The sequence below is a fragment of the Apium graveolens genome, chromosome 8 (assembly GCF_009905375.1).
Source record: "Apium graveolens cultivar Ventura chromosome 8, ASM990537v1, whole genome shotgun sequence".
Taxonomy (NCBI): Eukaryota; Viridiplantae; Streptophyta; class Magnoliopsida; order Apiales; family Apiaceae; genus Apium; species Apium graveolens.
Genome location: NC_133654.1, coordinates 242,247,741 through 242,273,666, shown reverse-complemented (window position 1 = coordinate 242,273,666; position 25,926 = coordinate 242,247,741). Strand labels below are relative to the sequence as shown.

The 25,926-nt window shown below is 33.2% G+C and overlaps 3 protein-coding genes across 5 annotated transcripts; all 3 read left to right on the top strand.

The window, feature by feature from the left end:
• Positions 1-9,902: 9,902 nt before the first annotated feature.
• LOC141677584 (putative protein phosphatase 2C 42) lies at positions 9,903-13,637 on the top strand. Of its 2 annotated transcripts, none has more exons than XM_074483584.1 (4): positions 9,903-10,619; positions 11,288-11,658; positions 12,397-12,633; positions 13,030-13,637. In XM_074483584.1, exons 1-4 carry the CDS (start codon positions 10,274-10,276, stop codon positions 13,240-13,242), a joined length of 1,167 nt encoding a protein of 388 aa, XP_074339685.1. In that variant the 5' UTR covers positions 9,903-10,273; the 3' UTR covers positions 13,243-13,637. The 2 variants fall into 2 exon arrangements, with proteins under 2 accessions (XP_074339685.1, XP_074339686.1); XM_074483585.1 differs by having other exon boundaries at positions 10,494-10,619; positions 11,271-11,658.
• A 1,177-nt stretch (positions 13,638-14,814) lies between these two features.
• LOC141678732 (uncharacterized) lies at positions 14,815-16,813 on the top strand. The gene is made up of 3 exons (XM_074485103.1): positions 14,815-14,953; positions 15,055-15,159; positions 15,904-16,813. The coding sequence occupies exons 1-3, from the start codon at positions 14,861-14,863 to the stop codon at positions 16,477-16,479; spliced, it is 774 nt and encodes a 257-aa protein (XP_074341204.1). The 5' UTR covers positions 14,815-14,860; the 3' UTR covers positions 16,480-16,813.
• A 6,285-nt stretch (positions 16,814-23,098) lies between these two features.
• Positions 23,099-24,515, top strand: LOC141678756 (transcription factor bHLH148-like). Of its 2 annotated transcripts, none has more exons than XM_074485133.1 (2): positions 23,099-23,433; positions 23,757-24,515. In XM_074485133.1, exon 2 carries the CDS (start codon positions 23,768-23,770, stop codon positions 24,410-24,412), a length of 645 nt encoding a protein of 214 aa, XP_074341234.1. In that variant the 5' UTR covers positions 23,099-23,433; positions 23,757-23,767; the 3' UTR covers positions 24,413-24,515. The 2 variants fall into 2 exon arrangements, with proteins under 2 accessions (XP_074341234.1, XP_074341233.1); XM_074485132.1 differs by having other exon boundaries at positions 23,104-23,433; positions 23,728-24,515.
• Positions 24,516-25,926: the final 1,411 nt, after the last annotated feature.

Below are 25,926 nucleotides of genomic sequence, written 5' to 3'. Positions count from 1 at the left end.
CTGTTAAAGCACATTTTCTCTACAATACAGATTACTTTGTTCACCATTCTTAAAATTTTAAAAAGCCATTAAAATTGTCTAAAACACATTCACCCCCTGTGTTGTATTTATTACCCAAAAATATGATCGAGTGAACTCCTTTCAATAATAATTTTAGGTTAGAAAATTCTACCCCTTTAATAGATCTTACAATCTATAATTTTAATGATTGGTGGTTAGATTCTTGAGCTAATAATCATGTTTGTAATGAATGCTCCTGGTTTTTAAATTATCAGGAATCAAGAGGAGGAGATGTAATTATAGGTAATGATTCGATAGCTAAAATGATGGGAAGAGGAAGAATAAACTTGGAATTCATATTCGAAAAAATCTTAGTTCTCAATAATAGTCTTCATGTACCTACAATTAGGAGAAATCTCATTAGTGGTTCAATTCTTCTTAGTGTATGTTATCGCATTGTAATGGAATCAAATAAAGTTGTAATCTCGAAGAATAATGTATTTATTGGAAAAGGTTATGTAAGTGAAGGATTAATAAAGTTAGTATTTCTACCAATATTTTTAATAAAAAAATCTATCCAACTGTCTTAAATATTAAAAATTCATTTTTGTGGCATGAAAGACTTGGACATGTAAATTATGGTACAATATAAAGAATGATTAATAAAGGGTTTACTCCATAATCATAATATTAAAGAAAGATCTAAATGTGAACTATGTGCACAATGCAAATACACTAAAAAGGTTTTCTTCAATATAACTAGAGACTCATCATTATTAGATTTAACATGTAGCGACGTGTGTGATAATGGTAAGGTTCTTACTAGAGGTGGTACAAGGTATGTCATAACTTTTATAGATGATTACTCTAAGTATTGCTATGTTTACTTTCTTAAAATTAAAAACCAAGTTCTAGGCTATTTTACAACTTATAAAGCCGAGGTTGAAAAATAAATCGGAAAATATATTAAAATTGTTAGATCCGATAGAGGTGGAGAATATATGGAGAATGATTTTACTCAGTTTTGTCAAGAGCATGGAATATTTCATGAAATCACTGCCCATTATACTCCACAATCTAATGGAGTTGTCGAGAGAAAAAATAGAACTTTATTAGATATGATAAATTGTATGCTTTTAAGTTCGGGTGCTCCCGAAAATATTTGGGGTGAGGCATTTCCTACTGCCAGTGTTACAGATTTCGGAAATCGGAACTATTCGGTTGAGGTACCGATTTACAATTTATCGGACGATTTTTGAAAAATCGGATGATTAATCGGCGATTTATCGGAAATTGGTCAAATCGGATAAATATTTTTGACCGATTTTTGAGCAATTTATCGGCGATTTTTAAAAAATCGGCCGATTTCTATAACAGTGCCTACTGCTTGTTATGTGCTAAATAGTATTCCTAATAAGACCACTAAAATTACACCTAATGAATATTAGAAAAATAGAAATCTAAAACTTCATTATTTCAAAGTTTAGGGTTGTTTCGCTAAGGTAGGCATTCCCGTACCAAAGAAAAGAAAACTAGGATCTAAAACTGTAGATGCTTTATTTATTGGGTATATTCAAGGTACAACTAATAGGTTTCTTGTTATTCATTTTGATAATCCTGATGTATTCCTGAATACTTTTATTGAGGCTGAAGATGCTACCTACTTTGAGGATATTTTTCCCTATAAGACTAGGTTGCCAAAATAAATTGCTAGCTCTAGTTTCGATTCTAGATCAAATATTCATGGCACATCAACATCATTAGAAAAAACCTAGAAGAAGTAAAAGAGGTTGGGGATAGAGAAAGATTATGAGGATGACTTTCTTGTTTATTTAGCTGAAGATGAACCTTCTTCTTATGAGGAAGCTATGTTTTTACCAGATGTTCCTTTTCGGAAAGAAGCCATAGATAGTGAAAGAAATCTATTTTAGAGAATAATTATTGGTATTTAAATTACGTAACTAAAGGTTTAAAACAGTATGGTGTATATGGATTTTTAATAAAAAATTGAGACCTGATGGTTCTGTAGATAAATACAAAGTTAGGTTAGTTGTTAAAGGATACACGCAAAATAAATGATTTGATTATCTCGATACTTACTCACCCGTCGCTAGAATTACTACTATTAGGACCCTTCCGACTTTAGCTTCAATTCATAAATTACATATTCACCAGATGGACGTTAAAACTGCTTTCTTAAATGGTGACTAAGAAGAGAAAATTTATATGGACTAACCCGAAGGTTTTATAGTTAAAGGACAAGAAAATAAGGTATGTAGGTTAATAAAAACTATATATGGTTTAAGACAAGCCTCTAAGAATTGGTTTAAAAAACTTCATTGTATTATAACTAAATATGGATTTCTATCGAATGAGTTTGATAGATGTTTATATTATAAAGTGATTGGTGATGATTATGTGATTATTTACATATATGTGGATGATATTTTGATTTTTAGTAGATCCATGTCTTACATTATTAATGTTAAAAACTATCTTTCTAAAAAATTTGATATAAAAGAATTGGGAGAAGCAAATATAATTTTAGAAATAAAAATATTTAATAGTGAAAAGGGAATACACATATATATAAGTCATTCAATTGAGAAAATGATTAGTATATATAATATATAGATTGCAAACATGTGTCTATACCTTATGACCCTAGCATAACTCTTAACAAAAATAAAGGCAACCCTTCACAACATATATACTCTCAAATAATTGGTTCCCTTCTCTACATCTCAAGTAAAACGAGGCCTGATATATCTTACGATGTAGGAAGACTTAATAGATATACGAGTAATCCAAATCAAGAAAATTGGACAGCTTTAGAGAGAGTACTTAAGTATCTAAAAGGCACCATAGATTATTTACTTGTATACAATGGTTATCCTGACTTGTTAGAAGGTTATTCTGATGCAAATTGGGTAACGAACTCACATCAAGTTAAATATACTTTAGTTTTTGTATTCATGTTGGGTGGCGGTGCTATATCTTGGGGTTCTATTAAACAAACTATAATTGCTAGAAGTAATTATGATGTTGAATCAGTTGCTCTTGATACTACATGTTTAAAAGTTGAATGGCTTCGTAATTTGTTACTTGACTTAACATTTTTGTTCAAAATTGTTCCACATGTTCATGTTCATTGTGATTCTAGAGTTGTTCTTGACTTATTGGAACAGGAAAATGTTAATATAAAACTAAACATGCATCTGCAGATATGTTATAAGTCGATCAAGTACTTGATGAAAGATTACGTGACTTTTAATTTTGTGAGGTCATAAGTTATCTTATCCTTTGACAAATAATCTATCAAGGAAAATGATCCTAAATTTATTGAGGGAAATGGGGTTAAGCCCATAGTGTTGCATTATCGGCAGTGGCAACCCTACTTGTCTTATAACTTCCAAGGGTACAAACAAACTGGATAGATGATTACGTGAAAGCCTTAAATATTTGGAGTTATTCTCCTTAGAAGATATACATGGATACATTTTTCTTCACCATACCTATGATGATGAAGTGCTCATATATAGGGAATGGTTAGGTTGAGTGTTTATACTTTTAATAATTCTTAAGGAAGAATTTGCAAGGTACTTTTAAGTTCACTAGTACCTTTGAGGACTTACCTACGTGAGAGGAGTTGTGTGACCGCAACTATGAGGTACGGGCTAATCTATAAAACTCTCATGAGTTGCGCATGAGAATAAAGCACAAGCCCTAACAATTGATCTTCTGTATTATGTGTGATAATGTCAATGTTTGGTTAGAAGATCAAGTTTGAGGCATAGTCCCCTTAGTTTCTTCAAAATGTGACAATTGTCACTAGGTGTGGGTTGCAAGTCGGAAGCTACCCCAACTAAATGCATAATAAACTAAGCTTCAATTTTGTATTTGCCATGCTATCTTAGTAATTCTAAAATTTTATTTTGGGGGAAGGGTTGTTAGATATTTATGAAATATTTATTAAAAAATAAAATTTTAAAGAATTTTTATAACCTTATCTTAATAATCAGATATATGTGTACTGAATAATGCCCCATAAATCAAAGAGTTTATTTTTGTACCCGTTATTTTTCGACCGTTGCTTTCCTACCGTTTAGCTGTTACAAATCCGCCGTTGTTTTCCTACCATTTAGCTGTTACAAATCCAGGTCTTGAATTTTAATTATCTCCGCATTAAGTTTACGTATCAGTTATTAATTTTAACTACTATAAATGAAGGCATGTAAACAACTCAGCAATACACAAGTAAAAACAACAATTACTTACATATATGTTTCTTGTCCAAACTAAAACGACCAAGCTTTGGTCCAAATTAATTAAAAACATCGATTACACAATAGTACATAGAATATCAGATACATATTTACTTATATATACATAAATTTTTGGGTTTTATTTGGAGTGTTCGAAGAATCATTATTATTGTCCTTTGTCATCCATGCACGGTGAAGGAAACATCGATTTGGGTGTTGTACCGCTAAGGAGTTGCCCACTAAATCTTGCAGGAGAAGGGGCACGATTTTTTAAGGCAGTGTTTTCACACGCCTCACCAGAATACTCTCTAAACCCTCACATTTCAATTTTTAGACTTTATATTACTCCCTAGTAATGTGTTTGCTAATTTGCTAGTTGCATTTTGTACTGGTTTTAGTTTCTGTGTTAAAAAAAGAACATTTATCCAGCTTATACAATTTTTTTAGTTTCACTATGTTATTGTGTTAAGTTTGTTTTCTCTGATATATGTTATCAATGATACTTTTCTATTATTTCTTTTAATTTATCCACTTGGACACTAAATTAAGTAATACATCAAGACTAGTTTTTCTATTGATGATCATTTATTCGCACGGTAAAGCAAAGAGGTATGACCCATGTCACTTTTATTTATTCTCCATCCATATTATTTAACTGTATACAAATATGATTTTTATAAATTAAACATGTATGGTTTGCACGTATATGAAATTGCATTGTACCGATAGTAGTTGTCTTATTTTTCAAATCCAACAACTAATTTTTGGATAATTTTATTTCTTACTATGAAGATTATAAACTATAAAAGACTTACAAGTAGAAAAATCTTGTTGTACCACCTTATTAACAATTAAAACAGAGTCTAGACGCTGATGTTCCCTCTCACGAGGACGGTATTGTTTAGTATCAAGCACCGTCATTCTGAACCATAGGCGCACAATCCTGCATCAATTTAAAAATAAGTCCAGATGAAAATTACGAACCAAAAGGACAATGCTACCAATTGATTATAATAAAATAATAGCTCAATAACAGATATAGTATCATTCATAATAACATAAAAAAGATATACAATAGCCAAACAAAATTTCATAATGAAAATAGTGTCATACCTCAATATATATTTATGCAACCGCAAATATTCCAAATAAGCAATTGTTGGCAAAAGATGGATGTAGTCAACATTGACATAGTATTAATATAAATCATATTTCGAGTGTTTCATATTAGTTTTCCACCTTCACAGACTGATAGAACTACTAATTGTGAGTAGGAGAATTCCAAATTAATTCTTGAACTTTATTATATAAAATTGGTATTTTGACCCTTAACCTAAATGATTTCATATGTAAAAATAAAACCATTCTATTTGTTGGATAATATTACTTGGTGAATAATATTTTAAATCCTAATATTGTGTAAATGTTATAGTGTTGATGCGTACATGAAGGTAGTTGGTAAAATAATTTATCTGAGGAACAAAGTAAAAATGTAGGAAACAATTAGCCTTCTAATTACTCAGAAATCAATTAACAAACAAGAGTGGAAAATCCAAGTACAACGTTATCATTTTAATGTCATTAAGAGTGGAATGTGATTGTGGTTTAATTTCTACATTTTTATTTGAAAATTAGACATTCTGATCACAAGTAGTGCAAGTATAACCGTTGTCCCTAGTTTTTAATTTTACAGACAACTTCTATTATTTGTAAATGAAGTAAAATATTGTAGTTTTTTTTAACTATTTAGTTAACTTTATTACACATTTACTATATTAAAAATAATTATAAGGTTTAGTCTAGATTAACCATAACATATTGTTCATGAACTATAACCAAAATATTTTAATCAATTCGGTTCAGATTATCAAAATGTTAGTAACGATTCTGCCACTATTTAAATTAGTTTGAATTTTATGAATTCTAGTTTTATGGTTTGTAATATGGCTATAAATTATTTCATTCATAATTTTTTTGTTAGGTACCTAGTGTATAATTTTAATTTTAACTGACTACTCATATGATCATTATGTAAGAACTCAAAAAATTATTCATACAACAAGATCCAATAAAACCAAGAATTAAGCTTGTAATTAAAGAAAAAGTGGCCAAGACATTAAGTCGAGAATTTTTGTCGAGAAGTTATGTTAAAACTATATCGAGAAATTAACAAGTGTTCATGTTGTAAAGTGAAAATTTCAACATGTGTTAACATTGTGTTGCAAAGTTTACATACTGGGACTGCTCATGGGTTTCCAGTCTGCAATAATTGAGTCAACCTTACCCTTAATTAGGCTGATAAAATCGAGCAGACCAAAATTATGATTTAGTTGGGTTGATTTTCGATTGGGCCGATTATATTGGGTTGTGTTAGAATATAGCCCATCACATTTTGTTGTACATCCCCAGTAAGTAAAAACCCTAATTTGTATTCAACTTTAATTGTATGACATTTCTGTTAAGATGTTAATGAGTACATTATTTGTAGCAGATGTCATTGCTTAATACTTTAAGCCAAATTCATAGATATTTTACGACTCTACTGATGGATATTATATATGGCTTTGTATGTGTCCTTTCTTGGTTTAAATGACCATATATTGTCTAAGGAGTAAAACTCGTACGCAATTTAATATGATTTGTCTTAAAGTCTTACAATGTGTGCTTATACCAATGTTAATATGTAAAATGACAATAGATGTCATTTGTCTTCAATACATATACCCATAAATTGCTTTAGTTATATGTTTTTTTTTAAAATATTATTATGCTATATGGATTTTATTTAACACATTATAATTTTGTAAACTTTATAATAACTTGAAAAATACGTGATATAGTACTACATGTTATCATCATTTTTTATATATATTTTATTGGATCCGTAATTATAATTAAATGATAAGTTAGCGACTTCTATGAAGCAGTTTAAGTACGGGCATAGAGAAAACAATATCTCATAGAGAAAATATTATTCTTTTATAAAATCATACTTGATTAAATTTATGTAATTTATCAATAGTCATCACAAAATTTAACTAATTTATTGGAAGTTGCACTAAATTTTGCAAAGAGAATTAGATGATAAGTTAGATTAAAGTATATTTTTCTAAAAACATAACAAGAGTATTACAATATAATATGATCCCGATACACAACACAAATATACATAGATACAATACTGTTTTGATGGAGATCATGAACTATGTCAATTTTCTTTGGCTTGCTAAGCAGGCCTAATGATATTGTCCGCTTTGGGCCGAGCCCGCACGGGTTTGTTTTTGGGTCACTCCCAAAAGGCCTCATTCTAATGGAGTTAACTGGCAGCTTATATTCTAGCAATCTGCCCCTCCCATAAACGATGTGGGAAAACTCCCAACAATCTCCCCCTTCACATATCGGGCTCGACACTTGCAGAATCTGCCACCTGATTGTGTGATGTGGCTCCCCCTTACCATTACTGGAATCCTTCTGGCTTTCTGACTCCCTTTAGGCCCATACAGAAAGGTCCACCTACCTCCTTTTTAATCCCATCCTGGGTAGCCCATCGTTATAACCCGAAACTCTAATACCACTTGTCGGGCTTGCTAAGTTGGCATAACTCTATATTAGTATGATATTGTCAGCTCTGGGTCGAGCCCGCGCGAGTTTATTTCTGAGTAACTCCCAAAAAGCCTCATTCTAATGGAGTTAACTAGTTGTTTATATTATAGCAATCCGCCCCTCTCATAAACGATGTGGGACAACTTCCAACAAATTTAGGTATTTTTACCACTCAATTGTTAGAAAATTTAAAATCATCCTTTAAGTGAAAAAGTTCATATTTTATTCATAAACATTATATGTATGTTAGATTATGAATTCTGTTTTTTTTTCGATTTATAACAATTGCTAAACGTTAATGTGATATATCTCCAATCCAAACATGTTCTAATTTTATAGACAAATTTGTTTCCGTGTATATCTTCGTCGCTCTCACCATTGCAAATATTAGGTTGATGATGCTAACTATTTTAAGATGTGGCAAAATTTTGTGCATTGATATGTATTTTGTGTATATCTTTACCACCTTTATCATTTTTTCTCCATAATGATGTCAAAATTTATATATTTATCATTCATATCTTTATATCAATAATTTTTTCATGTTGTGGATTAAAATATACAAGTTACTATATAATTTACAAATCATTATGTATTTAAATATTTATAATGTATGTAAGAAAAAACTTACTATAAAGATTAATTGTTAAGTTGAAGTTTCTGTATATTAGTAGATATTTGATAAACAAGTTTTACGAAAAATTATTATTGTTGCTTTTACTGAGCACCAAAATTTAATAATTGACATTAAAATAGAATGTATACATTTTACGTTAAATAACTGTGACAATTTGTGTCAAATCTTGAGGCATTTCAAAAAATCGAGTCAAGTATCGATTCCGATAACCAAATAAGACAAAGTACACTATACCAAATGTAGCCAAATGGGATAATCTACGAGCTCACCACGTGCCCCCAAACGATTATGATTTGTTGGTGCACTCAGTATTAATACTTGGTTTTATAAATCAAACTAAAGTACCAAATCTTCTTGATATGGCACCGAGGTGTTACAAATTTCCCCAATTATACTCCTATCATCCTTGTTAGGTGTGAACGAGCCCATAAGTCCAAGGTCGTACCACTTTAACCATTGTGGAAAAATAACGATTTACTTCGTGTTTCCAATCTAACCCAAAAGTGGTATCCAACTCTCGAATTATCAAGTTTTCGAAAGTTATCCGGGTCAAATTTCGAATTTTTGAAAAAAACTAAGTCATGATTCCGGACCCAAATTAGTCAAAGTACATTATTCCAAAATGCAGCCATGTTTAATTCACAAACATATCATAAGTCCCGAAATATCATTATTTTTTATTTTTTTGTGTACAAAGTACCAAATTTAGTCGACATGGAGGTGAGTTAGAATAACTTTGTTTATTGATATATTTAACTTTTTTTTTACATAAATTGATATATATCCACTAAACATATTTTATTTTCTATAATTAAAAATTGATGTGGTAACGATCATTATAGTAGTTTTCACCTAAATAAAAATTTGCTATCGATTTCAATTAGAATTTCCTGTATAAAATTCTAAAGACATCAATGTTAAAAAAAAGGGATAAAATGACAAATATTAAATTCAATAAGACGACTATAAATCAAATTTTCATATGGAAAAATTAATACATATACAATAACGGATTAACACAATTGATGAGTTATTTTTTTTTTTGAATGAAACAATTGATGGGTTGTTAAGGGGAAGAAACTGGTGTGTGTGACTATGTGTGTTTAATTAATTCAGTTTTTTTTATTTTTTTGATAAATATTATTTATAATCTTACAAAAATTATATGTTTTAAGAAATTTTCTGAATAAATAAAAATCGAATTCAGGACGCGGGATGACAGAGATTAAACTCTTAATTTTTAAAAAAAATTAATACATATATTTGTAAACTATATTAATAAATGAAAAAGGGATAATAATAGATTGATAAGATAAGTAGAGGCGTATATAGATAGGTAATCGAGTGTACATGTATAATACAACAGAAAATACAGACGCGGTGAAATACATAGAGAACAGAGAGAGAGAGAGAGAGAGAGAGAGAGAGAGAGAGAGAGGAGAGAAAGTGACTAGAGGAGACATTGAAAATAACACCCAACGAAATGCTTCCCTACGCCACCTTCTTCCAAACGGAATGAACACATTCTTGTTCCTTCACCCCCCAACACTCCCCTCATCCTCCTAGCCTCCTATACTTGCATCAAATCTGTATCTCTTTCTCATACACCTATATATATTCTCCTTCCCCGATTTCTTCTATAACCCAATCTTTATACTTATAATCTCATTTCTTGAAGACCCATCTTGTTGATTTTGTGAAATTTATAGTAAAAAAGTGAGCTTTTTGATCTTTCAAGATTTGGGGTTTATAAGCAAAGAGATGTGGGATGCTTCAAGGCCTGATGGATCTCTTATCACTTTGTTGGAAACCCTTTAGTGGCAGTAATAATAGTAATAATAATAATAACGGTTATAGAGGTGGTGGTGATAATAATATTGTTAATAATCATTTGGATGGTGAGTTTGATAGAGATAGGTTGTTTTGGTATAAAGATACAGGGAAGTATGCAAGTGGAGACTTTTCAATGGCTGTGGTTCAAGCTAATATGGTTCTTGAAGATCAGTGTCAGATTGAATCTGGTCCTTTTGGGACTTTTGTTGGTGTCTATGATGGTCATGGTGGCCCCGAGGCTGCTCGATATGTTTGTGATCATCTGTTCAGGACTTTTCAAGGTTTGTGGATGTTTTATTTTGTTGGTTTTTGATTTGGATTGTTTGTTTGTTGTTTAAAGTTGTGATTTTTGTTGGTGGATTGTGTTTTCGAGAATTCGGGCTGTTTAGGTGGGTTGATGATTGTGGGTTAGGGGGATTAGATTAGAGAAATGTGGTTGTGGGATTGTGATATTGGGTGGATTCTAGTTGGTGAGGTGGATTGGTTCTAGATGTTGAATGCTTGAATTGATTGTTTTGGCTTTTGATTGTTGGTTTAGGGGATTAGATTAGTGGAGTGTTGTAGATGTAGTTGGATTGCGATTGCGTAGTTGGTGAGCCAGGGTTGCATAGTCTCACATGTTCTGTTGCTAATTCTCTCTTTTTTTGTTGATACTTCCTATGTAGTGAAAAAAGTGCTAAGCTGTGTAGGGGGAATAGAATGTGTTTCCCGTGGCCTCGAAAATGGAGTCCTGCACTATATAAGTTCTGCCCTTTGATTAAAATATGAGCGCTTATTAGGCACTTTAATTTTCTGTTGTGTTACAAGTCTTTGTCTTCCTTGTTCGTTTGCCATTTCCCTTTCCTCTTGCATAAAATGCTCATTGAGATGTATGGTTATTAATTAGCTTCTGTTCTTTTTGAGTAAATGTTTTTATGTTGCTGTATAATTAGGTTTGGTGTTTATGCAGCAATGTCAGCTGATGACAATGGTGTTGTTACACCTGATACAGTCAATAGAGCGTTTTTGGCAACAGAAAGAGGTTTTACTGCTCGTGTGGAAGAAATGTGGCCTACTCAACCCAAACTTGCAACTGTTGGAGCCTGTTGTTTAGTCGGAGTGATATATCAGAAAACTCTGTTTGTGGCAAATCTCGGAGATTCCCGTGTTGTTTTGGGGAAGAAAGTTGGTGACACTGGAGTAATAGCTGCTATACAGTTGTCAACAGAGCATAATGCCAATGTTGTGGAAACAAGACGGGACCTTATAGAACTACATCCTAATGATCCTAATATTGTTGTCCTAAAGCATGGAGTTTGGAGAGTAAAAGGCATCATTCAGGTTTTTTCAGATAACAGTTTGCATTGTTGCTTTAATGATATATTGCCACTTCTATGACAGATGATTTTCATATCTTAAAACATTTTTTATTTGTTAAATATATCTTGCAACTATTATAGCTATGTTAAGAGTTAAATTATGAGTTCAAGTTCATCTCAAGTATAATTAGTCAATTTGACTTTTTAAAGTTTAAATGAGCAGTAATGCAGAGTTTCCGGTATTTCAATATTCAGTAGGAAAACTTTGATTTGATATGATGTGAGGAGAGTATATTGAATTGCATATTAAAATATTACACATATCTGTTTGCCGTATTGCAGTTCGCCATAAGCACCTAGCTACTGAGCTATCTCTTACACTTGATGAAGGTTGCTTTGCAGCTGTGTGGATTAGATACCACAAACAGTAATTGAAATCAGTTGTTTTGTTGGCATAGTTTTAAAATAAATTGCTGAAATATGCATACAATAATAACTTAAAATGGATTTAGTACTCTACTAAGTAGAATATTAGGCAATACTTGTAGTTGGGAAAATCTGTTTTCATAAATATATTCGTTGTATTAGCCTCCACCTAGTTTTCCTATCCTGTAAACGTTGATTATTAGACGGTGTGTTTTCAGATACCTGTGTTCCTTTCTCTGCGAGAGGCTGTTCCGTTGTTTTAATGAAAGTTTTCCCTTCTTTTTGACTAGTTTTATGACTTTTATCTAATCATAAAGAACTGTTCCTGATGCAGGTTTCAAGATCTATAGGTGATGTGTATATGAAATACGCACATTTTAACAGGGAACCGATTGCTGAAAAATTCCGGCTTCCTGAACCAATGAACATGCCCATCATGAGTGCAACTCCATCTATACTTACTCATCCTATTCAGCCTAATGACTCTTTCCTTATATTTGCTTCTGATGGTTTATGGGAGCACTTGAGTAATGAAAAAGCTGTGGAGATCGTCCACAGTAATCCTCATGCAGTAAGATCTTGTCTTTATTATCTTTATTGTATTCAGTTATTATATATGCTAATGGCTTTATATGTCAAGGGGAAATTGCTTTACATTTCTTAGAATCCCAAGAAATTTCCAATCTTTACCCTGGAGTTTGAAATTGCTATGTTCCTTAAACTTGTGAATTGAATTTGACAAGCTTATTCCTTATATAATCAATCCGTCTAGTACATTAGTGAAACCCTTCTTTGCGTTTAATTATAAAAGGCCCGATGGTAATGTCCTGACACTGCATAGTTGTGATTATAGCATTGGTGGTTTCTCCTCGGTCATAGTGTTTTGTGAGTGTTGTTTGTTGATGATAATATATCTGTCATGCATCTTGACTGCTTCTCTGCTCAAACTGTCTTGATTCTGATACAGGGAAGTGCCAAGATGCTAGTCAAGGCTGCCCTCCATGAAGCAGCTAGAAAACGAGAGATGCGATATTCTGATCTTAGGAAGATTGAGAAGAGGGTTCGGCGTCATTTCCATGATGATATAACTGTCATCGTTTTGTTCTTTAATCATGACCTAATATCTAGAGGAATGGGACTAAATAGTAGACTCTCAGTAAGAAGCCATCTAGAGCACTGATTGCGTTTTTTGTGTCCGGGCAGATTACTTCTGCATCTAATTTCGTCCAGATACTACTTCAACATATGTACGGCTAGCCAGCGGCATTCAGAAACAATGTTACTCGGTATACTGATAGAGGTTTCAATACTAAAGCTCAAGATATTTAGAATGCTCGAAAATATCTATGGTCCTTGTTAACCAATTGTCCTCGGTTGTTTTGTTGTAATGCTTATTAATGTGCTGTAGTCGTTGATGGATAGTTTTTGTACAACTTTTTTGGTTTTCCGGTCATACTACTTGTATCTTCCATTATGTACTACTAGAGATTTTGCTTTAGAGTTTAGACCTTTACTGTAGTTTCATCCTGGGGAATAGAATAAAAAGAGAATGAGCAAATTATTTTGTTATTTTTATCTGCCTGCGTGCATATTCTTGCATAAATGAAATGTTTGAAAAACAAGTTACGTCGAATTTTGTTGATGTCCTGGAAAACCAAGCTTTTGCTTCTTTCACAGACACCGATTAAGGATTCTTCGGCGGACTTGTAATGATTTCGATGTATAGGCTTGAATTTAGCTCCTATAACTCCGTGCCTAATTATTTTCTGGTATCGAGATTATGGCATTGTGGCTAAATGCCTAAACCATAATCCTCTATCAGTCGTCTTAATGGCTTCAGGGCCTCGGGACTTAGAAAATCTGCTCTATGCAAGTTGTGAAGTACTGTTTCATAATACGCATCACCATTTGGGTTTCCATGCCCCTTTTTCCTCCAAAGGTGACAACGGTTTGAGAGGATAGATGATGAACCTCATCAATTTACTGTTATATAACAAACTTCTTGCTAGGACCTGCCTTGCCTTCTTATATTTTGGCACGGTTCTTAAATTTGGAACATTGTTATTTATGTGAACAGCTGAGACGTTATTTCAGTTTTCGAGTCATGCTACTAAAAAGCAACATCCGGTGTAAATGATGATGACTAGCACCAATTTCTAAACACATGGAAGTTATATTTATTAGTGATCTCTCTTAGAGGAGTGCTACGAGTCCCCAATCCGTTCTCAAAATTTTTTTCATATAATGTGGCGTGATATTTGTCAAGTTTTAATTTATGAGCACATAAGTATGCACACATATACATCTCACATGTAAAAATTTGAAAACGGTTTTGAAAACTCTAGCATTTTTCTTTTAGAATTTCCGAGACTTAACCAACACTGTTTTTTATTAAATTATTAGAGGAGCTATATCATAGCCTTTTTCCCCAAATTAATAAAATATCAACCCAATTTATGTAAAAAAAACAATCCAAAACAAGTATATCTTAATATATTTCACACGTAAAAACTCCATCCGTAGATGAATGTACTAAGAAATTATTTTTCCAATTGAAGGATGAATTGTTTTTACATCAGTATAGTGCAACTTCATATTGGGCCACCAATAACTGGACCAACTCTACATAGCCCTATATAGCATAGTGGCCTAACTCTACATATCTCTGACCAAAACGAAAAACACACAGTCCACGAGCCCACCTAGATACTATATATACACACACTTTCTAAACTGCACAGCCACAAATCACATTTCAGATCTGCTAAATTTCAATTTTCCCGCCAAAAATTAAAAAAATGAGAGATCATACTCGCACTCCACAGCAGCTTCATAAGCTCCCGAATCGCAAGTTGAAATTGAGCTCCGAAGAATCTAGATCGCCTAAAAAAGTACATTTAGTTTTATGTATATTAATATCATGATTGCTTATTTTGTATTGTTTTGGATTAGTTCTAGCTGTTTGATCTGTTGCTTGAATTTGATTTTGTAGATTGTTAAGCAAAATTTGGATTCGGTTATCGCTTCTGTATCGGATGATGTTTCGATCAATTTAGCAAAGGATTTCGATGACATTCAAGTGGATGAATCATTGGAGGTAATTTTATATCTGATTGTCACTTGCAATGTGTCTTCATCCATTTGATTATATCGAAAGGATTTGATACTGATTTCTTTCGTTGTTGTTATTTATCGATACTAACCTGTGGAATCGGTAGAGGTAATTTATGCTTCGGATACTGATGTAGTGTACTTGTTTATCGAATCTAATTATTAGGAAGTATTTTGAACTATTGATGATTGTTTTTTTATAATAATATACTTGCAGAATTGGTAGAGGTAATTTATGTTTCGGATTGTTATTTCACTGTATATATTGATTGATTTGATTTATACTGAGAGCATGTGAAACTATCGATTTCAGATGTATGTTAATACGCAGTTTTAGAATCAGTAGACGTGGTTTATGCTTCAAATTGTAATAAACTATATCCGTAGATTGATTTAGTTGTTTAAAAAGCATTTGAAATTGTTGTTTTCGTAGTTATATCAAACTTGTAGAATAATGATATCATGTCTGATCTGCTGGTGCCTCTAATTATAGTAACATGTGTAAGATCATATGATAAGATGTTGCATTTTGTTTGATTTGCAGTGAGTGTTTTTTGTCTTTAGTGAAGTAAATTTGCATTAAGAATATGTACTATGAGATCTTTCGCGGAATAAATATCTTCTAGAATATTTGGTCTTTAATTTGTTACTTGACTGTTGCCTATCAATTATCCAGATTTCTCTTCTGTCCTTCTCTGTTTTAAGTTGAATGGCTTTGCATTTGGTGCAGAATTTCATAAATTCATCAAGTACAGCTGTTTCGCCATCGATTGCATCAGCAGATTTTGATCTCTCTCCATTGTGCTCCACACTCACTTCCGATGGCTCTCCAATTTCATCTGATCTCCCTCCATTGTGCTCCACACCCACGGGCGATGCATCTCCAGTTTCCTCTAATCTCTCTGAGTTGTCCACATTGACTTCCGACAAGGTCGAGACTAATAATGTCAAAGTCAACCGCCGAACTACAGATTCAAGTGAGCTTGTGACTGGAGACTCCCGGAAGATAGAGCTTTTTGCTAAAAAGTTTAGACAGGTTGGAACCCAAAGGAAGAATTCAGACTATATGATACTTCTTTCAAAGAGTGTGCTCGAGGAGTTATTGAAGATTGCAACTGAGGAATTACATAATCTACCTGAGAAGAGAGACTGGTTCAATGAAATAGCTGAGAAGAAAGTCATGAATGTCCTCAGGAAGGTTTTCCTTGTCACCTTAATGCTGTTCATGCTGTTGATCATTTGCGTGGGAGTTTTCATCTTCAGTTCAGATGACGGAAGCTCTTACAATGGACTTGTGCCAACATGATAATTCCACTTCAAAACTGATTGAAGCCTAAAAGGTAACTTCTTCACTAATGTTTGCTTACTTTCCACAAGCTGTGGCACTGAAAACTGTATCATATGGTTTACTCGTACCTATGTTTAGTACTGATGATGAAAGTCTAAAGTCTCAGTCACAATTGTTGATAAGATGGATTTAATATCACAGTACTCTTGCTTGGATGGATTTCTATACATACTTTTCGATTTCCATTGAATTGAAGGATTGTTCATGCTACTTTCCCCATGTGTAATATATTCACTAGCCTATAAACAAGGACACAAGCCCTGCATATCAACCAAATATCGTTAAAGTTCCACTACATTCAGATAAAATTTTGCTTAAGTAAACAATACTCTCAGTTATGCTTCAGGTCTACATCAGTTTTTCTAGGACACAATCTAGTCTCAGTTGGTGTATGCTACATTTCCGCTCTTGGAATGAACTGGTTTGTATATATGTCTTATTTGTGCATTTAAATTATTCATGGAAGTTCACTGGTTCAGAAGTATACTTGTATTGTTAGAATCAGTTTATCACAATTTGAGTCCAGTTGCTTATTTATACTGTTCTGAGAATTAAAGAAGGTTGATTATTTAAACTGAATTAACTTTAGGAGATAACTCCACACTTTAAAAAGATGTAAAATGCCACTATAGTTGGCTGTAAGTAGTCATCATCTAATTAATGTTGTACAACATATAAAATCAGCTGTTTCGCACTCTAGTAGAGTTAGTTTAACACACATGTAACCGTGATAGCTTATTGAGTATTTCAGTTTAGTTGATTTTGCTATCCCTGGCTTTTAGTTCTAGTTGGAAAATGTAAGCCTGATCATAGCTGCCAACTATTAGGTATAATCTTATAACCTAGCTACAACAAAGCTCTGATATGTCCTAATATGTTACGGTTGTAACCTTGAGACTAGATTTATGAACGTTCAAAAACTACAACCTGTAGGTTGCCGGATGCAATGGGCATTTTCTGTCCTTGTGGCCTAATGGTTCGTCTTCTTAAGTCACTGACCTATTTGGATACCTCTTAAATGTATTGATCACATGCATCAACTTCGTAGAAAATTTAATATTAAGCTCTGTGTTATAAGTCACATACTAGTCAAATGAATTTCTGGTATTGAGGGACATTCTTATTATTTATCTGGTTTATATAACTACCTGGGTTGTGCTCCACTTCCTTGATTACTTACAGTTAAGTCAATGGGTTGTTAACATGCTCATTGATTAGGAAACAGGGTCCTTGTCATATTTTGGAAAGACCAGGAAACTTAGCCATCTTAGTCCTCTGTATACTTGGTTGGAAACCTCTCTTTGGATAATATATTAATAGCATTGAGAAGCTCTAAACAATGACTATGTATGAGCTATTATTATATGAAGAGTACATACCAGGATTTATTCAAGTACAGATGCATCTTTGTATATGTTAATACTCTAAAACAGAAAGCATAATTAAGACTTTGTACTACGGCGATTCTCATTTTTCCCAACTAAACTTTAGTAAATTACTGTGTAATATTGTAACTGCAGGTAAGTTAACTAATCATTTATGGGTTTCTCATAAGTAATAACCATTTGTCCGATCTGTGACTCAGAATAAATTTAGAGGTTAGGCCAATCAGGTATATTGTATGGTGCACATGTTCTTGGCTCATAGGTGATTCGGAGTATGTTATGTTTTATGTACCTCCGCAGCTGTGAACAGAATAGATAAGTACAGTAGAAACTTGATAAAATAATTTTTTGCGAATGCCAACATAATTAAATAGTATATTTGGAGCCCGATAACTTAAGAATCTGGATGATCTAAATTAAAATACCAGTCCGGTATCTATTTATTTATAAAGGTTTTACAGTATGTGTGTGTTTTGTGTCATTGGTCCGATAAGATGTCTTGAATCACTAGATATCTAGATTTCTCTTATATCATTTTAAGTAATATGAGGACGTGACCCATACCAGATTACCATGAAGACAGAATGTTGAAAATAGGAAGAGAACCCCCCCCCCCCACCTGCCAAGAGGTATTTAGCAGCCACATCAGTGCATTGTGCAGACATGAAGGTTCAGAGACCAATCTAAAATCAAAATAGATGTATGTTGTTGGTTGAGCCCACATTTTAATTTAAGAGCTATACTAATAAAACTTGGGAGCAAACTATTGTATGCTAAAAACAACTTTTTGGTGGTGTGTTCTAGTGCCAATGTAAGATTCAAGGAAACAATGAGATAATGGATTCTTATGAATAATTGCAATGAAACAAAGTCTTGTGACTGCCACTTTTGAATTGGTTATTAGAGGAAACTGACAATATCTGATTGATATATGGGATCTTAGTGTTGGTCATTGAGACAATTAGCTAGGTGTTGAGTCGGTCTAACTAATAAACTAAACACAAGTATAATTTATTAATTTATTGTCACTTGTTGCGTAAGGACCCATTATTTTGATTATCGTTAACCTAATGCATAATCCAGCTGTAATAGAAGGGATTGGATATGCAAATGCCAAACACTAGACTATAAGCGTAAAACTATTTGTGGAACAAGTCACAATGGAACCCTCTGATATGGTAGTATCTCTAGAAGTTTATAGTTTACAAGTATATTTTGTCCTTGGCCAACTAGAGTGCTCTACATTTAATTTAATTAGGTGAAGTCTTTTTTAAATTTTTTAGTTCGGCTCAGGACCTAATGTACAGAATGACTCCAAGTTGCTTGAAATTGACATTGGTTTTTCTTTTACTGAAAGCCTATACTTGTCCGTGCCTTATCTTTTACAGTGTACTGTACCGGTTATGGATGGTTTCGTTTTTATAATTAACTATGAAAAGAAAGAGTTTGCTTATAGACTAATCCATGATTACTTAGGAGTATCACTAAGGTTATCTCCAAAACTTCCTTTTCAAGATTGAGATCCTTCTTGCTGTTTATACAAGTCTGTGTAACAAAGTCTACGGTTTGTTGAAGTATTTGGACTTACATTGTCTAGCTAATCTTTTTCAGACAACCTTCACTATAGCAATGGCTAATCAAGAAAACTTTAATAATTCAAAAGACCCAAAAAGGTTGAATAGTTTTTACTTACCAGCTGTATGACCTACTTAGACCATTTTGTCTGGTCAAAATTAAACAGAGTTTATATTTTGTATATCTTTTTCTCTTATGGTAAAACACTTTTCTAATTATTACCATTAACTGTGGACTAAACAGTGGTTCTGAAACTTTTGTTTTGGGAATGTTTTTAATCCTCTATTAGTCTATCTTTAAGTACGATTAGTTTTAGTACCCCTACTTATTACTTGAAGAGTAAATGACCCAGTTTTTCAACATTGAACTTTCGATAATATAATATATCGCTAGCCCATATGCAATAAAATGACCATATCTTCTCCTTTTGTTTAATAAAAATTGATTACTGTTAGATGGTGTCTCACGGTAGGGGGCAATCACTCTGGCACATGAATATGCTCTGTTAGTGTTTTCTGGTTTTGAATTTTTATTAGGCAATTGTGTAAGGTGTTGAAGAGATACACATGGAACCATGATTTTGATGAGAATGTGGATTAGGCTCATGATTATGCAAAATATAATATGAAATGTTGGAACCGCAATCATTAAGCATGTCCAGTTGTCATTTCCCATGTTCTATCATTCTCTTGTTCCAGGAAGCAGCCAAATTTAGACTATTTCTTGATCGTAGACTAAAATGCTAATCCTGATTAATTTAAAATGTGCTAACATGATCTCCCTTTTTAGACAACTCACAGTAGAAAACACACTCACGTTACAAGAGTGGAATTTGCGTTGTTAATTGCTTTTTTGAGCTGTTTCAGAAATGACATGATAGTCTATTAACCCAATTTCCTTGGAGTCTTTCTTATAGAGCATACACTAACAATAGGACTTGGGAGGTGAGATTTACTGTAATATCTAGATCAATTATGTAGTGCATGTTGTGCAGTGATCTAGACATGGTACTTGCAACACTCGGTCCTCAGAACTCATTTCCCAAGTTATATAATTACCCAAACTTGTGTTTCATATTACTAATATAATTATATTCTGAATATTACAGTTCCCCGTAGAAATACTGATCAGAACTATCAGAACTGCTCAGGGTTGATCCTTTAATAAGGAGGAAAGTACACACATGAATGAATGAGTAAAACTTTCACTCTTTTTCGAGTTTCAACTAGGGAGAAAATTAAGTATAAAAGGAAAAAATTACCTTCACTTTCACGGTTTCACTCCAAAGATAAAATGAAGAGGGGAGTGAAGCAAATGAAAGCCTTTAAAAATTATATTATTGTTTTTGAATGATATCCTTTGTTCTTGTTATAAGTCTTTTTTCCTTCACATTTCTTTTACTTTGCCTTGCTGTTATGAAAATTTGAGAGCACACATATGAATGTTATTTCACTTTGCTTTCCTTCAATTCCGTTCCTAACAAAACTCGGGAACAACACGTTAGTAGGAAAGCCGGGGAGGTAGAGAGGTTTGTAAATACTGCAGATAATTGAAGGGAATTGTACATTATAATGCAGGCGTGGAGCTTAAATGGCCAGACCACGCTATAGCATAAGATTCCAAAACCCCCCTAGCAAAATAGACAAAACAAAGCATGAGATAAAAAGGATCCAGATAAACAAAGCACATGCATCTCTTCTGCATATCCTTTTCTTTTGTGCATGATCGCCCCTCAATGATCATTTCATGGAATGAGAAGCAAAAAAAACTTATGGGCCCAAAAACCTGCCAATTAGTGGATTCCAACACCTCATGTCTGTCCAATTCTTTTATTTATTTTTAAAAAAAAAGTATTACAGAAACACAAACTCGGAGGTTAAAATCTTAAAAATAAAAGTATGTCATATATCATAGTCTGTGCATAGTACTGCACTCTGCACTCAATCATAAATAGATTAGTACAATGCTGTAAAAATAGTATGTATACTTCATATGATTTGCTCAATTTTGGGATGCATTTTAACCTAATGACCTGTAGATAAGTATAGTTTGTCATTGTTAGAAAAAAATATCTCTCTTTTTTTTATTAGCGTATTCGAATTATTTGACAAAAGCCCAAGTCAAATAAGAAAATATGTATGATTCACATGTAATTATATCTCTCTTACTAGGAAGGTGAAAGAGATGGTGCCCAAATAATGGGCACATGTTAAAATATTATTAGTCCAACATACTGATCATGTTGAGAGGTCTGTCTTTATGAGAATCCTCAGATTCAGAGTATCTATAATGAAGCCACGACTCTTACTGGGGCTGCATTGTTGTAAATATGTACATATCTGTGTATGTGTATGTGAGGTAGTTGGTTTTGGAGACTTGTACATGATCATATCTTAGTCTCTTTCTACTTGTAATATCCTAACAATTTAATTCTGTTTTCACAAGAGTGACTAGTTATTTGTTAGCGTAGGCATGACAACAAATGAAACAGGCTTGGAAACAAGCTACTAGATCTCAAGAATGCCATTTTAGAGCAACTGTTGGCCTTGGGTTTTGAATGGTAAGAAAGTTTGTGAATAGCTATCCTTGTAAAGAATGTAGACAGATTTGTGACGCATTCAAAAACAGTTGCATATTTTTCATTAGATTCCAACCAATCAATGTTCTGATTTGCTCTAACCAAGCCTGACACTAGTACATTTTGGTCTCTTGTTATGAATACTTCATCAACTTTAACCACTCCATCTCTGAAAACTATGCATTTATTTTATTATCTTGCGAGATTGATAAGATGGCATATATATCTCACCAAAATTTGATCTAACCAACTCAAATGTATTCGAGTATTTTTCCATTACATCAAAATTTAACGATGGTAAGCTATACAGTTAAACACCCAATTTCTCGTGTACATGCACAAAATGGGGTAGTCGAAAACTTCAACTTATTGCAAGATTGTCGTTATTAAAAGCAAAATTATATTTAATGAGGGTAAGTTATACGTAGAGATTAACATATTTATTAGCTATAGAAAATTTGTTTCCGTAGTTTGAGAAACTGAGGAAATGATTATGCAAACCAAGTGCGTAATACAATAGTCACAACTCAAAAACAGTTTTGACCTTACTTTGAAGCTAAGCATTCTTAGGATCAAACAGTAGTTTGTTTGCCATGTGCTAATTTTCTTGCTTTATCTTTTCTAATTCTTTGAACTACTAGACAGCTTTTTTATGTTTTCCTCAAGTAAAACCAAACATGAGTGTATGTATTTTTATATATATCGGAGTTGGATGGAGTAGGGCCTTCTAATTTTCTTTCTTCAACCCTTAGGTCTGTAATGGAATTTGTAGGATGTGGACGTTATTTGTCATCTTAGCAGTAATTATATAAGAGTTTGATGTTCCTAAGTACGTACTCAAATAATTTAATTTTATTCTATTATTAAAATACACTACGTACTATTGTAACTCCTCTAAGTATGTACTTAAGGGCATTTTTCTGAATTTATAAAATACTTCATAATAGCATTATCGTATATAGTATATGAGATATCAGTTTTCGTCATTAAGTTAGACGTGGTGGACGACAAGATAAACAGGGGAGAAGAGGAAAGGAAGTGGTGAGATGTAGGCATGTTACATGTAGCAGGAGGCGCCAAATAAATAAAGAACGCATTAACAGTAGGTGGACATTATAATCAAACAATAATTATCAAAATAAATATAGAAGATAAAGAAAGAGCCATTCATTCAAAGGCCAAAGGCAATTAAGCAAACTCTGTTTGTTATGCCAAAAGCATTTCTTTTAAAGCCTCCCCCACCAACACTGCCCACCTTCCTCTTCCTAAACTTCTTACGACCACTTCTCTCTGTATCAAACTATTTATAAACACCGTACTATTGATACCGGAGTCTGCTACGTGCATCAGATAGATCATTTTCGGTTCTGGAAGGTAATATATATATATATTTTTCTCTAATAATTTATGTGATCATGTGTGTGTTTAATTTTCTTTAATGATTTATGTGATCGCGTTCGGTTAAAAACCGTATTACTTCTCACTTCTCATTTTAATTTTGGTTTCACGGACTTGTACATAAATTTATCATGTACTAATAATTCTTGATCGTTTTTAGATTCTGTTCTGAACATATTCAAATCATTTGCTATGCCTATGTATATCCTCTCTCATTTTTCGATTCTTGTTATTCGTACCTAAATTATTCTCATATGATTGATTTTATAGCTAATTTGATTCGATCCTGTTTCAAAAAGCTTCGGAATCAATGGCATCAACTGTGATTTCGAATCCAGCAACGACCTCATCATCGCGAAAAAAGAAAAAGAAGAGAAGCCTACTCAAAAATCAGTCTCAAATCCCTGAAAACAATCAAATTTCATGGAAATCCGAAACTCAGCAGCAACTTTACTCTTCTAAGCTCATCCAGGCTCTCCGTCAGGTTCGTCTCGACTCGTCTCCTAATTCTATACCAAGCCGTAGTAGAGCTGTTCGCGATACAGCTTACCGAGTCCTGGCTACTACGGCTAAAGGAAAAACCAGGTGGAGCCGAGCAATTCTCACCAACAGGCTGAAGCTCAAGTTTATGAAAAAGTCTAGAAAACATAAAGTGGTAACTGCTGATCGCAGATCAGTAAGAAAGCCGAAAGTTAGTGTGTTGAAGCTGAAATCGAAGAATTTGCCAGCTGTCCAGAGAAAAGCTAAGGTTCTCGGGCGGTTAGTTCCTGGTTGTAGGAAAGAACCGTTCCCGGTTGTTTTAGAAGAAACAGCTGATTACATTGTTGCTTTGGAGATGCAAATACGCGCGATGGCTGCATTAGCTGATCTTCTTTCAGGCGGTGGCTCGAGTTCTGGAGCTGGTTCCAGTACGACGCCTCAGCTTGATCAAGACATGCCTGATTCAAGTTCTTGATGTTATGTTCCTATTCTTACCCTTTTTATTTTTATTTTTTATTTATCTGCTATTATTATCTGAAATTAAAACATTTTACTGTTTACCACACTCTTCTACCTTATCCTTTTTCTGATATCTTGCTTTTTTCTGTGAAATGTGGTACTTATGTGATAAGAAGGGTAATATGTATGAATAGCTTGAGGCTAACTACGATACTTTTATCAGTTAGTGTTAAGAATCTTTAGTTATTTTGGGGATCCCAAGAACAATCCCATGTGTATATGGAAAATTGGTGACCGACTACATTGGAAAGGAGTCTGAATCTGAGTCAATCTATTCTACGCCTTCTCGATTTACGGTGGAAGGGGTTTATTTCCCGCAAGATTTTTATGACGTTAAATCTTTTGTAGGGCAAGGGGTTTATTTCCCGCAATATTTTTTGAGTTAGCGTAAGGTAAGTGTAGGCGTTCCTAATCTCAACCATTTTATTTCACTCCCAAAACCAGAATCTTAACGGCATTGAAATTTTAAGCCTTTTCCAAGACTATCTTCACATGGAAGGTAGTTAGGACTTTAGTGGCGCGTGGGAATTTTGATTATAGAACCCCAAAAAGGAAAATATATATGTTCCTAGTTGTCTATTTCATTTGTTTTGAAGTTCATGTGAGATCAATCAATTTCTTCTTTATATCTGTGAGCAACCATTTGTTAAACAGTGTCTGCTGTGAATTTGGCCTGGTATTGTAAGGCTATATTTTTGGTGCCACCTTGCTTTTGTTAGATAAATGTAAATCACATAGCTGCATGTATTCAATATGTTGATAGTAGTAGTAGAATAGTATGATGTTTACTTTCAGTTTTAACTGAGAAAGTAAGCACTTTATGGCCAATAAACTGTGACAGTGAAGATGACATATCCTGTGGTGGTGGAGAAAAGGTGAGAGTGTATTCAGGGTGTCATTGGTTACAAAGATGGGTTTTCATTAGATTTTTGTCCTGAGTTACAATGGTGGTACCGGGAATCTCATGAATAGCTAGCTAGCTTAATAATGCAACAGAGCTATATTGTATATGTACTATTGCTTGCTCCTATCTAAACTAGAGTTTGTCCAAAACAATTGAATGGACAATGTGCTGTAAATTATGTAAGCTCTGTTTTGGTGTCCCCACATCTATATAAGACCTCTCCTCTCCACATGCATTGGCCTTAGTGTCACACTAAGGTTTTTAGATAACACGAATCTCGGTTTAGGAATAGACTCAGATTCGAGTTATCACGTCCCCGTCCCATTAATTTAATATAAATTTTGTATTGATATTGATATTAAGATTTTAAAGCAATTTATTACTTAACATATGCCTCACTTTTTTTGTGGATGATTATTGCAACATATTCTATCATTTTTATTATCTCAATAACACTTACTTTTCCCCATTCGCATATCGCGTCATGATATTAACAATCGTTTGTTAAAGACATGAATTGTTTGTAGGTATGTGTTTGGGATTATGCATATATGATGCAGCTGTCA